General features: G+C 40.6%; 1 protein-coding gene across 1 annotated transcript in view; it reads right to left on the reverse strand.

The window, feature by feature from the left end:
- The window catches only part of NUP205 (nucleoporin 205), a 1,199,422-nt gene that overhangs the window by 777,607 nt on the left and 408,772 nt on the right, over positions 1-13,043 (reverse strand). The window contains 2 exon segments of the mRNA XM_044087173.1: positions 2,544-2,681; positions 5,440-5,539. Of these exon segments, the coding sequence (XP_043943108.1) occupies positions 2,544-2,681; positions 5,440-5,539 (238 nt within the window).

Consider the following 13,043-nt stretch of genomic DNA (forward strand, 5'->3'; position numbering starts at 1 on the left):
AGTGAAATACACAGATGACTACAGTCATCACCACAGCCAACTTTCCCTCTAAGCTCTTCTCAGCTACTCAGGCATCTTTTAACTTTGTTGAAACATGGGTCTCCAACAACCAGCTCATCCTTAACCCTAAAAAAACAAAGCAGTTACTCTTCCTTCCTAAAAATTAAACAATATTAAATCCTCATTCTCCATACAGTCCCTAAATAACACTCCCATTCAGGTAGAATCCAGTACTAAACTCTTCGGTGTAACCATCGACTATCAGCTTAAATTTGACTTGCATGTTAATAAGTGTATCAAAAAGACTCTTTAAATCTAGGGCTCCTTTACTGTAACAAGAAATTCCTTACGTCTGAAGCCAAGATTACTCTTTCTCTTATCTACCTTCTACCCAAGTCTAATGTACAGTTCTCAAACTCTCACAAATCTTAACTCTGCACTCCTGACCAAACTCACATCTACTTACAAGGTAGCTAGATTTGCTGCCCAACAAACCTAAAAATCCCATCACTGTCTCTCTAAAACACCTAAACTGGCTTGAATAACCCCACCAGTTTCTTCTCTCTCAGCTCCAGATCATCTATTCTATCCTATACCAGCCTTCCTTCTGCCCAGCACTATCCCCTCTCAGCTCCTATTATTCTCCCCCCAGACCTCTCCAGAGCTCTAACCAAGATCTACCACACATCTACAAACCCAAGTCTAAATTTGGATGCAACATGTACAGCTATCAACCCACTATTGCCTGGAATAGTCTCCCACTAGAAATCAGGACCCTTACACATCCTAAACAATCTAAGACAGCCACCAACGAGCACTTTAAAAGTCACTGGTCCTGCCACTGCATTCTCCCTCCTTAACATCCCCTACTTCTCATACCTTAATCTACTTTTTGCCCTTAATTCACTCTTCTCACTAGCTCTCTCTAATCTTCCTTGACTACTCTTTCTACTGTCTTCTAAAATCTATTAAGCAAATTGCCTCAGAGAAACATTCTATTGTAATTGTCTTGCCTTCATGTAATTACATTATGATAAAACTGTTTTTTTATTTTGTAACCACTTACCCCAAAAACTATACTCATCTTAATGACGTATTTCTTTTTATACATGCTGAAATAGTTATGCTATACTCCTGATTACTGACACTGTATAACATTGTATTGCTACTTAATGCTTTGTAATAATCCTGTAACATTGCTGTTTAATGTTAATTTATAATGAAAATTGTATAATATGTTGGAGCTTTTCTCCCCGGGCCTCCGCTGAAGAAGGGCTCTTCAGCTTAGTCGGACAATCCCGGTCAACAAATATAAAATAAAATAATAAATAAAAATAACTAGGCATGTGCTTGGTCGGTTTTGGTGGTAGTGTGTGGGGGTTAACAGACAAATCGGGCACTAGAGCTGGGGTATTCTGGCACCCTGAGTGGATAAAGCAGGTACAAATATTTCATGCCTGAATATACATATTGCTCACCACAAGGAGAGATAATCTATCCCATTTGGTTATAGATATCAATCATGGGATGGGCAAGGCCTAATTATATACTACCCCTAATGAGAACAACTGGGATCTACCACAGATATTTTGAGGGGACCCATTCATTGGATAAAGCATTTAGGAACTGCATCTGTCCATAAGTAGTACAGGGGGAGTCCTGGGGCAAATCTGCTGATTCCTCTCCATAGATTTAAGTTGCGCTTGAAAATGGATCCGGATAAACTTTGTTTTATGAGGATGAGGAGTCTGGTACACAGCACTGGAATCCTCAATGAAATATACCTGCCCCTCCAAACTGTTCTACTGATGTTGCAGAAGGGGCTTAGCTCCCTAGACAGAGTATTTCCACTGTGCAGTAAATCCATCAGTAATGGGTCAGAGGATGCCTTGGACACGTCACACTTTAGCAGTCTGCAGGATAGAGTGTACAGTGACAGAGCTTTGAGATGGTCCATGTTAGACATGCTGTTTAGGTCTTGTACTCCTTTTTACTGCTTGACATACAGAGCTCTGTAAAATACAGAAGACTATGATAAGCAGTACATGAAAGAGTTGCACTAATAATTAAATCTTTCTTGCACTATTACCCATAGTCAAGATATGATTATGGCAAAACCTAGGACAGCTTAAAATGTGATGTAATGTGTATCCTTGTTTTGACTTGCTCTTCACTAAAGCAATTGATAGTGAACATCAGTAAATACGTTCAACAGCTAGAGAACTGAAAGGGAGTGGTGAATTATGAGGACTGAAATGTAGGTGTGGCATTATGGATAGGCAGTAACAAAGATTAAGATGGGCTTGGAAACCGTTTAGTAAGACTTAAAGGGAAAAACTTGAACAATGTCATTTCAGTCTCTCTACAAGATTTGCTGAATCAAGTCCATACTAAATGATGTAGTAAGCACACAATTAACATTAAAGAATGAAAAAGAATAAGGATCACTCTGTGAAAACATGTTCATTTGTAATTACTTTATAACATTATTTTATGCAGATAAAGGCCCAAAAGGAATCTTGGTACAAAAGCATTCTATTCACCTGGAAAAGGAGCACAGGTATCCAGTTGTTGAACTCCTTCCTCCAGCAGGAAGAGACATAACCCCAGCATTGGGGAATCGTTCAAAAGGTGAAACATCAAGTGGAAACCAGGAGGCTTACAGGCAAGGACCTCTTCCCCTACACAAAGAAGAAATATATATTTTAAAGTTTCCTTAAAAAATAATCCAACCAAACAAAGAACAATGTAACACAACAAAGTGAAGCAGAAAAAAAGCTACTTATTCAGAAATCCTTTCCACCACTGAAATCAGAAAGCATTCTGTATACAAATGATGTTCAGCAGATATTACCTGAAATTTAATACAATGATCAGGTGCGAGTTCTATGGAATAACAAAAGCCCTCCTGGGCAAAACGCTCTTTTACTGGTAATGTGTTACTGTTGAAGTACACATCCTAGCACTTACACCCTACTGGTACTTGTAATAAATTTATTCCCATATATATATATATATATATATACATATATATATATATATATATATATACATACATACATACACACACACACATATATATAAATGTGTGTATTATATATATATATATATATATATATATATATATATGTATATATATATATATATATATATATATGTATGTATATGTATATATAGGTTCATAGGTAGGTACTAGGCTATCGGCCCAAGGGCCTATGTAAGCCTAGCCAACAATGTTCCATAGCTTACGCCACCCAAGAAAGTTATTTTCCTGTGCCACTGTCCAGCAGAGACACAGAAGTGATACCCGGGGTGTATTTCATATTTCCCATCCACTCATCAAGATTTTCCTTGAAGAGTGCTAATGAAGAACTTTGCTTGACATAGATGAGTAGCTTGTTCCAGAGTATAGAAGTCACTGGGACAGGAATCTATCCTTCCAGCGTGTCCTGTTTATTGTGGTGACAAAGTTTAGGTCCCTAGAGTGTGTAGCTCGGAGGGATTGGGATTTCTTTAGGTGTAGCATGTCCAACAGCTCTGGGTTTGACATAGCTTTATATGTTAGGCAGAGATCACCTCAGAGTAGGCGATATGCTATGGAGTAAAGCTGGAGTTTGAGGCGGTCAGTGTAGGGCATTTGTTTGAGGCCAGTAATCCTCTTTGTGAGGTACTTCTGTGGCCTTTCCAGCTGCTGCAGATGTCTTGTGAGGTACATTCCAAAAGGGGTGTTGTACTCTATAATGAGTCTAATGAGTGTCGAGTAGAGGGGAATAATGACCTCTTTTTCCTGGATGAGAACCCTTTTATGATGAGGTGTTCCACGTAGAAGGACTTTCTGACTACTGTGGCGATGCGACTATCAAAGGAGAAACTACTGTCCACCTGGGTTCCAAGGTCTCTTATCACGCATTCATTGTTAAGTAGATTGCTGCCTATGTGGTAGTTCATGGGTACAGAGTTATTACCAAAGGGGATAAAACTGCACTTTTTGGCATTGAGCTTGAGGCCATGGCTCTGACACCAGGCATCTGTCTCAGTGAGGCCCTTCTGTAGGATGTCCACATCATTTGGAGACTTGACTATGGCTCCTAGTTTGCAGTCATCTGTAAACTTCATTAGCCAGAGGTCTTCTGTGTTTGGTATCTACTTCACTGAAGTACAGGCTAACAGGAGAGGTCCCAGGACGGAACACTGTGGTACTCCACTTGTCACTGCTTTAAGGTCAGATTTGGAGTCTGCAACTTTTACAGTGTGGGTTCTGTCAGTGAGCCAGTTGGCAACCCATCTTGTGACGTAGGGATTTATACCTAGTTTAGTGAGTTTAGCTATAATTCCAGAAAGGGGGATGGTGTCGAAAGCCTTGGCGAGGTCAAGATAGGCTGTGTGAACGACCTTACCCTCATCCACGGCTTTGGTGACTGCCTCAAAGAAGTCGATCAGGTTTAGGAGGCATGATCTGCCTTTCACAAACCCGAACTGGGTGGGATCCAGAGTTTGGAGGTTACCAATGTCTTTGTTTATGAGTTCCATGATGATACGTTCAATGGCCTTGCAGACCAGGCTCATCAGGCTAATTGGTCGATAGTTCCCGGGATCAGTGGTGGCTCCCCCTTTGTGGAGTGGGATAACTGTTGCTGTGCGCCATTCAGTGGGCACAAAGCCTGATGCAAGGCTATTATTGAACATGGTGCTTAAGTGGGGAGCCAGTTCGTTCTGAAGTTAGTGTAAAAACGCAGCCTGGGATGTTGTCCGGACCCAATATAATATATAATACACACACACACATATATATATATATATATATATATATATATATATATATGTGTGTGTGTGTGTGTGTGTGCGCGCGCGAGTTTCATACTGTCCAAAGCTATCCATATACAGAATTTGATGTTCTAGCACAGTGACCACGGACATTGCTTTTTATTATCAACAATACACGTTAAACATACTTCTTTTTTCCTCCCAACCTGGTTTATTCTTTCTTTCAAATACACATGCAGTTCCTTAAGCTTATTTTTTCCTCATTTTTCCGCAGTCTTTAATAGTCAAGGTTGCCACTTACCTGGAACAACTCCACAAGACTTACAAACATCTAAAGGTAAAGCATATGGAGCTGGACATAATATAAGCTTGGTGTCTGGGAATCACTTTGATAAAGATTCTAAGACAGATGCTATAGCCTCCCTTCCTTTTCATAACCACACGCATCTTACATCTTCAGTACACTTTAAGACCTTCCTTGACTACAGACAGTATCATACTCTACACACTCACCTAGGTGGTAAGATCATTGCCAACCACAAATTTCCTTACACTAAATACAGAAACTCGCCATTCTCCTCCTCCTGTCATGCCGATCCCGTAACAGATGTCTAACCCTTTTAGAAAACATCCTTTACTACTTTGAAAATAGTATAAACATGCATAGATGTTTACCTTGCAGTTCCAAAACTTGGTCCACAAAGTCTTCTGGCTGAGGTTCGTAGTCTCTCAGAAGCTTGTAAAAAATTTCCAGGGTTACCTCAGCTACTTCCCACTGTGGAAAAAAAATACACACTGAAACGGAACTAAACTAAAAATGTATGCTAACTATTCAAACTATGAATTTTTATTTAATGTATGTTAACCAGCTAACTGAACAGGTCCCCTAACCATCAAGACTCTACCTAAAGAAGCAAAACGGTACAAAATAAACAGATAAAGACTTATAAAGAAGAATTACATAAGCTTTTATATTTGTACTGGCAGTTACAGAGCTGCAGTATAATTGTATATGCAACATTTTTACAAAGGGTAACACATTCCCTGGGATTTAACCTTCTTCCTCTCAATATTACTTTTCATACTGATTTTTTGCAGCTTTAAATATTGAGGAGAATTAATGAAGATTACCAAAAAGTGCAGACTACATGTACACTTTAGTGTAATCTTTGAGTGACTAGAAAGCACAAAATGTGAAAGATTTTCTTGAATATAAATAGTGTACCGGAGTTCCGCTGTGGCGACCCCTAACTGGGAAAAGCCGAAAGACAACAACAACACTTAGTGTAGCCGTTAATGAATCTGGCCCACTATGTACAGTGGAAGTGAATTCACCATTGAATTAAGGCAGTGAAAGAACAATTAGGTTACAAACTCAATCTGGTTTGTCATAAGAGAAAAACGTAATAGGGAAATAATATGCATCTTTGAAATAAGTTTGCCAGGCACCATACTGACCTGGATACATAGATAATGGGCAGGTGGTTAGCATCATTATGCTTGGCAATGCTGGTAACTTCAAGACACATTAATTTTACAGATACTTCTGTCACTCTAATTTGAAGCATGCTAGTTCATCTAGGTGTGGTCTTTCTTCTGGGAGTTTCTTCCAGCAGATGGGGGCAATTTTGGAAAAAAAAGTCTTTACTACTGTGGCTAATTTGCAGGGGGTCTAGCAAGTGTCATGTCTGTACTCCTGAGACTATACTGGCGCGTGCTTTTGAATCATTTGTTCTTTAATGGTGGACAGTATTCTGATTTAAGAAACTTGTTAATAAGGGTGTTAAGCAGTAGGTTAGCTTTTCGGTCATTTGCAGGGCCCAGAGTTTTCAGAGCAGTCTGGATGCTCATGGACAAGCAAAACTGCATACAAGTAGATATTTTTTTTTTGTTGTTGTTCAAAGAGCTTGTTGAACAAAAGAAAACACACTGGACTGTTGACAGACAGACTGACACCATGAACTAAACTGGGATCACCTTTAAACTGTTCTATTTCAGAAAGCAATTGCGTGTTTTTTTCTTTTTCTTTTTTTCTTTTGTTTAAGAACTCGCTGCTTTGATAACGGCAGGTCTATTTGTGACAGACTGATTAGCCTGAAGCAGGACCTGTCAACCCCACCCCCAACAAACAGGTATCAGTATCATCTTTAAAAAACAGGCTATGTGCCAAATAAATGGAAGACTGTAACAATCATCCCCCCACAGCATAAGAGAGAGGCATCAATGAACCTGGATAGTTACAGGCCCACAAATCTGACCAGCCTCATCTATAAGATATGGAGAGGATCATTATGGAAATAAGAAAGAATATAGGTAACATACAAACTCTTGCCCCAAGCCAGTTCAGTTTTGTCAAGGGCAGATCTTGCATGCTTAACCTGGTTAACTTCTTCAAAAAGGCTACTGAAACAATGAATGAGGTACACACTTCATATCTAGACCTTGCAAAAGCACTGAACACCATTCGTCACTCATGTACTGTTCACTCCCAGCTAAATATTAACCTCCTGTGTAACTTGCTAGATAGCAAACTGGCTCAGAAACAGAACACAGGAAATTAGGGTACGCTGCTCTACCTCCTCCAAAAGACCCGTCACTAGGGATGTACCCCAAAGTCAGTGTTTGGACCAAACGTCTGTCAATTACTTCTCAGATTTCCAAGCTAATGTTAAGGGTTTATGGCTGATCAAGTTTGCAGAGGACTGTAAACTTGGTGCCATCAAAAACCCGCCAGACAGAAATCATGATCCTGAAAGAGGGCCCTTTCCAAAGAAATAGATGGTGTCATACCCAGAGACGAAAATTAAATGCCATAAAATGTACAACAGTCTCTATTGGCATGTATGATGCCCTTGTAATTATCACAACAATACAGTCTTGGAAAATTGATCCGGTTAGGGACCTGGGAACCTATGTGAACAAACTGTCCTCTGATCACCATAAATTCACTATTATAAGTAAGCCCTTTCCTATTACACAGCCTACTAAGTAAGGATACTGTATCTAGGCCCAGGGATATAATTATTTGCTTTTAGACAAGGCAAAATTGCACTGTGACCATTCCAAATGGGGTGGTCTTGCCATTTAAGTTTAGGCTGCCAAGATCAAGAACTGCTGTGAGGCCCTTTTTCTTTGGTCATAAAGACTCGAATAAATTCCAGACCTTGTCTGGTCAAACCTCTTGGATAGCACTTTTTCTAAGAGAATAAGTACTTCCCTTTTGGCTGCTTTCAGTTGGTGGGGTGGAACATCTGGAAGTAGCCGTGTACGATGGTGTGGGAAAAGGAATTGGTACAACTTCTGGATACTCTCTCTCTCTCTTGTTCAAATTTCGTGTGTGACTGGCCCTCCACAAAGCTGAGTGGAGAGAGATATGTGGCCCCTAAATGCCTCCTGAGGTGAACAGCTGGGCAAGCATTCAAGGATGAGAGTTTGCCCAAAAAAGGGCCCCAACATCTCTGATTTTGCAGACATTCTTGGCCTCTGAAACAATTAAAGGGAAAACCTCTGCCACAACCTCTCTGTGTCCGAGATGGAGTCAAACGGGATTGCTGCCAGGCTTTCTGGAATATTAAGGATTTGTATGACATTTGAGTCCTTTTATAACATTTGCTAATGCAGACAGCATCTCGCCTTCCTACTCGCACTTCAATAGCATGCCTTTTACTGTGGATCTGAACAAAGCAGAACCATATTAGGGGTATTGTGAAAGTCTCCTTAAAATTGTCTGCAAAGTGACAAATGCAGAGCTACGCATGATGTCTCGTGGCAATACCTGTGCCCATGTCCCTAGCTGTTCCATCAGCTGCATTATGTAACAGCCACACAAAGAGGTTATTTAAAGTTCAGCATGGCTTCTACTGTAGTCTCTATTTTCTGGACTCTGTCAGAAGTAGCTTTTGCACACAGTATAAAGCTTATTTTACTAAATCTCTCCGGAAGTGATTTATGCATGTTGCATAGTTCTACACCCCAAGTGCAAAGGCACCGGAGGCATATACGTGCATTCTGTCCATTAGGCGGCCACGGTGGTGCAGTGGTTAGCATTGTCGCCTCACAGCAAAAGGTTCTCCGGTTCGATCCTTGGCTGGGGTGCCTTCTGTGCAGAGTCTGCATGTCCTCCCTGTGCTCGCGTGGGTTTCCTCTGGGTGCTCCGGTTTCCTCCCACATCCCAAAGACATGCAGTAGGTGGATTGAACACTCTAAATTGGCCTTAGGTGTGAGTGCTTGTGTGTGTGTGTGTGTGCCTTCTGTGGAAGGTTGGGCGCCGGGCTGGCAACTCGACACTGTAAAACTCCACTGCCAATCATGAGCGGACAGGTGATCCGCTGTGGTGACCCCTAACCGGGAAAAGCCGAAAGAATAAGATCCATTCTGTCCATTGCTCTAGACTCCTTGTATGGTGGATGGATAGTGGCTGCACCACCTGAGAGCTCTTGCTTGGTGGTTACTGGTATGATCATAAGAGTCCAGCAGAATACCTTTGAACCAGTGGTACCCATCCTTACGGGGATGAAGAAATTTCAGGTTTCATTAGTATAGATTTTGAAAAATCGGATTCCTCCTATGCCCTTCTGGTGGCCAAATCTAAAAGCCAGTTAAGCAGGAGGGACCACCCAGAAGATACAGGATGCAGAACAATAAGCCTCAAAGAACACTTCCTTTTCAATGGGGTGGGTGGTGGTGGGGTTTAAGTTGACCAGGATCTTGTCTCTTTTTCCTATTCAAGAATCTCACTAAAGATGCCACCTTCTGGGGTATACTAAGGAAAGCCACCTCACTCATCCAAGTGAGTGTTCAATATTAAAAACCCTACTAAGCGAGTCTATGCGCTTCCCCTTGCATATCCTTTTCCTGGGAATATACGGATGGGAGGGGGGGGGGGATCTGAATCCCTAGAAAACTGAAATTGAACATGTAATTTTTTTTGAGGTTATCCATTCTACTCTGACCAAGGGATATCTGCTCAGCAGGAGAAGATTGATTGCTGGGTATCCATGGCTGAAGCAGACATCTGTGGACGCACTGCAGGGGCCCTTGGAGGAGTTGCAATCATCCTTTTCATCACTTTGAATGTCTACCCTAGATCCACTGGCATCAGAGAGACCCAAGCAACCTAAAGCCATGTATATCCCCCACTTCAGTGGGCATAAGTGGCACTTAGGGAGGAAACCTCAGTGCTAACGACCCAGAGGGCTCCAAGGTGGCGATCGCTGCTGACACAATGAAGGCAGAGAACAAGCTGAAAAATGGTTTAAGGCAAGTTGGAGCTGAAGACCTGACATCAAGCAGTCAGCCCTGAGATTAAGCTGAAGTCAAAGGTCTTGCTGTTGGGTAAACTGGATACAGAAGTGACTGCACCAAGGTAAGGGCTTGTACTGGCTGGTGTCAGACACAGCCTCCAGCTGATGTCTAACCATTAAAATCACCTGTGCCAAAACATGGACCAGGAAAGGAACAAGTATGGGCAATAAAGGGCCAAACCAAGCCACCACTGACACATAGGGGGATGAGATGGCACTAATCTCAATCTGTACCTTCAAAAAAGCTTTCCTCATAAATCCCAATCAGCTTCCATGGTGTTCCCAAAGGAACGGACACACTTTAGGGAAAATGTGGAGGGTGGTCTTGCAGGACAGCTCCCTCTCTGAAGAATGTCTGATGACAGCTGATCTTGAAGAAGAAACGGGAATAACTATTGGCTCAGATGAAAGAACAGAGGGAAGAGAGTCTTGTACCACAATTGGTGCTGAAGAAGATTGTACCAACTCTTACCACAGGGCTTTTTGGCCAAAAATGGGCATCATCATCATCCAATTTCTTTTCTGGAGTCAAAATCTTGTCCTTGTCTTTTTTCTTCTGTTTATCTTTTTTTTCTCAGCTCCCAAATGAACAAGGCCCAAAATCCGAAAGATCTGCGGAGAGATGTTCAGAACTCTGGCACACTACATAGAGGTAATGGGTGTCCTAGGACAGAGTTTTGGGGCCACACTTCCTGAAACTCTTGTTAATTTTGTTTGTGACATCTAATACCACACCAACACAAACAAGAGTGTTTTTTTGACACTGCTGAGTGACAAATGTTGGGCCTCATGCCTAAACTTCAGAAAGGAGAAGAAATTCATTATAAATAAGAGGAAAAAAAATGGTTCTAAAATAGCCCTAAACAGGAATTACGCAAGTAAAAAATTAGTACCTAGCTTGAATGTGCAGATGGCCTATATGAATACGAACGTCAGCAAATGAGATCTGGGATCAGTTAATGCACAGGAGATATTATGGGATATGGGTGCAAAAATCCTGAAGGAGCTGGAAGGAAGAAAAACTAGCAAAGGTAGAATCCGATCAGACAAGCTGCTCAGTATCCATTAGTCAGAGCAGACTAACTGGATGAAATAATATCTCAAGTCCTACTGGATTTTATGAGTTTGTTATTAGCTGGCAAGTTCCACAGCAGTTCAAATTCAGACTCGAGATTTGTGGCGATTTCATTGGTTTATTTAGCATGCCCATTAATGGCATGCCCATTAGTAGGCATCATTGGAGGTCATTACTGAAAACTGAGAGAACAGTGGTCCTAGAATTAACCCGCGATGGCCCTTTTTGTTAATCATATTAGCCGCAGTGGAGAACTGCAAACACAACCTCCACCTTGGCAATTAATAATAAAAAAGTTAGTAAATTACTTGAAAGCTCATAAGCTCTCAAAGAGGAGCCAAAAGCATGCCTAAAGGATCTCCAGAAGACGCACTTAAGTCTTCTTTCTGTGATAAAGTGCTTCCACTAGTACAGTAACACATGAAAGAACAACTTGATCTACAAACCAGAAAATGACACAGAAAGACGTGAACACAGCCCAAAGTTCAATGCTGACAGAGTGTAGAAGCAACTGTAACTGTACACTAAGACTATGCACCCTGCCTATGATCACGTCAAGTACCTTGGCCATTGTGTGCATATTATCAGTCCAAAATAAACTGCAATGCAGCTATCGGAGCACAAGCCTCATACAGACTTGCAATGCATGATTTTCAAAAATACTTAAATGTTATGTCAGAGAAAGACGACAAGTAATGAAGCATTCTAATGACTGCATGTTTATGCCTCCTCAAAGGATCAAAGCAGACTTCCAAAAGTTTACAAAACAAATAGAGAAGAAAACACATGGGTTAAATCTTCACATCTACTCAGGACAGCAAAACAAAGAAAAAAATATTTATATACCTTCCTAAACTACACCAAAGTAAACCTCAAAACAAAAAAATGAATGAATGAATGAATGAATGAATGAATGAATAAATAAATAAATAAATGCTTTTAGCAGCTGCTGCTCCCAGTGTTGCTGTACAACCTGAATTAAATCATAAGCATAGCTATGCTTCAAAGTTCTCACTTAAGAGACAGCTGGTCACTCCCAGTAGGTTTTAACCAGATTAACAAAAACAAGACTGAGCGGTATAATGACATGCTCTATCATTTCAAAACGCAAAGGTTTTAACCAGATTAACAAAAACAAGACTGAGCGGTATAATGACATGGTCTATCATTTCAAAATGCAAAGGCAATCCATATGGATAAAAGCATTAAAGGATAAATATATGCCATAATTAAGACACAAGTATGCAGAGTAGTACAAACAGCATAGTCGACCAAGAACAAAATTCCCTTCTTTGTTTTTAAACATACTTACTAAATTATCACTTTAGATATTACTGCGCGCGCAAACACACTAATACACAAGCAAACAAACCATAACATTTTTCATATCCACGCATTATAAATTAAACATTTTTTTAATCATTCACTCCAGCATCATATAAAGTGATCAATTCCTGCCTTCCCTTAAACCTCACTCCTCCTGAACATAACTCTGCATGTATTATTCCCACAAATTCCGTTTATTTCTATTGAATTTCCATTTTCTAGTACTTGTGTTTTGGCAGCCAATATCATTAAACTTAATAAAGCCTTACTATGTCTAGACAATTTAGATCCTGTATCCCAGTTCAAAAGAATATTTATTTGCTCCCCGAACATTTCTGTAGAGTGCCCTATAGGGAATTTTTAACTATGCCAACTTGTTGCACTTCGTATAATCATGTTTCCAGTTACCTCACTCTTTTCTATCACACCTCCGGCATTTGCGGTCTGCCTGAGGAAAAATTCTCTGACGTCCGCTTGGGGTATAAAATACCTATGCAAACACTTTAAAGAAAAAATTTCTAAACCTTCAGAACTTTGTTGTATACTTGGGAACCAAACATGTCTTCCCATTGTTC

This window comes from Protopterus annectens, chromosome 11.part0, assembly GCF_019279795.1.
Source record: "Protopterus annectens isolate FY-2018-M chromosome 11.part0, PAN1.0, whole genome shotgun sequence".
Classification (NCBI taxonomy): Eukaryota; Metazoa; Chordata; order Ceratodontiformes; family Protopteridae; genus Protopterus; species Protopterus annectens.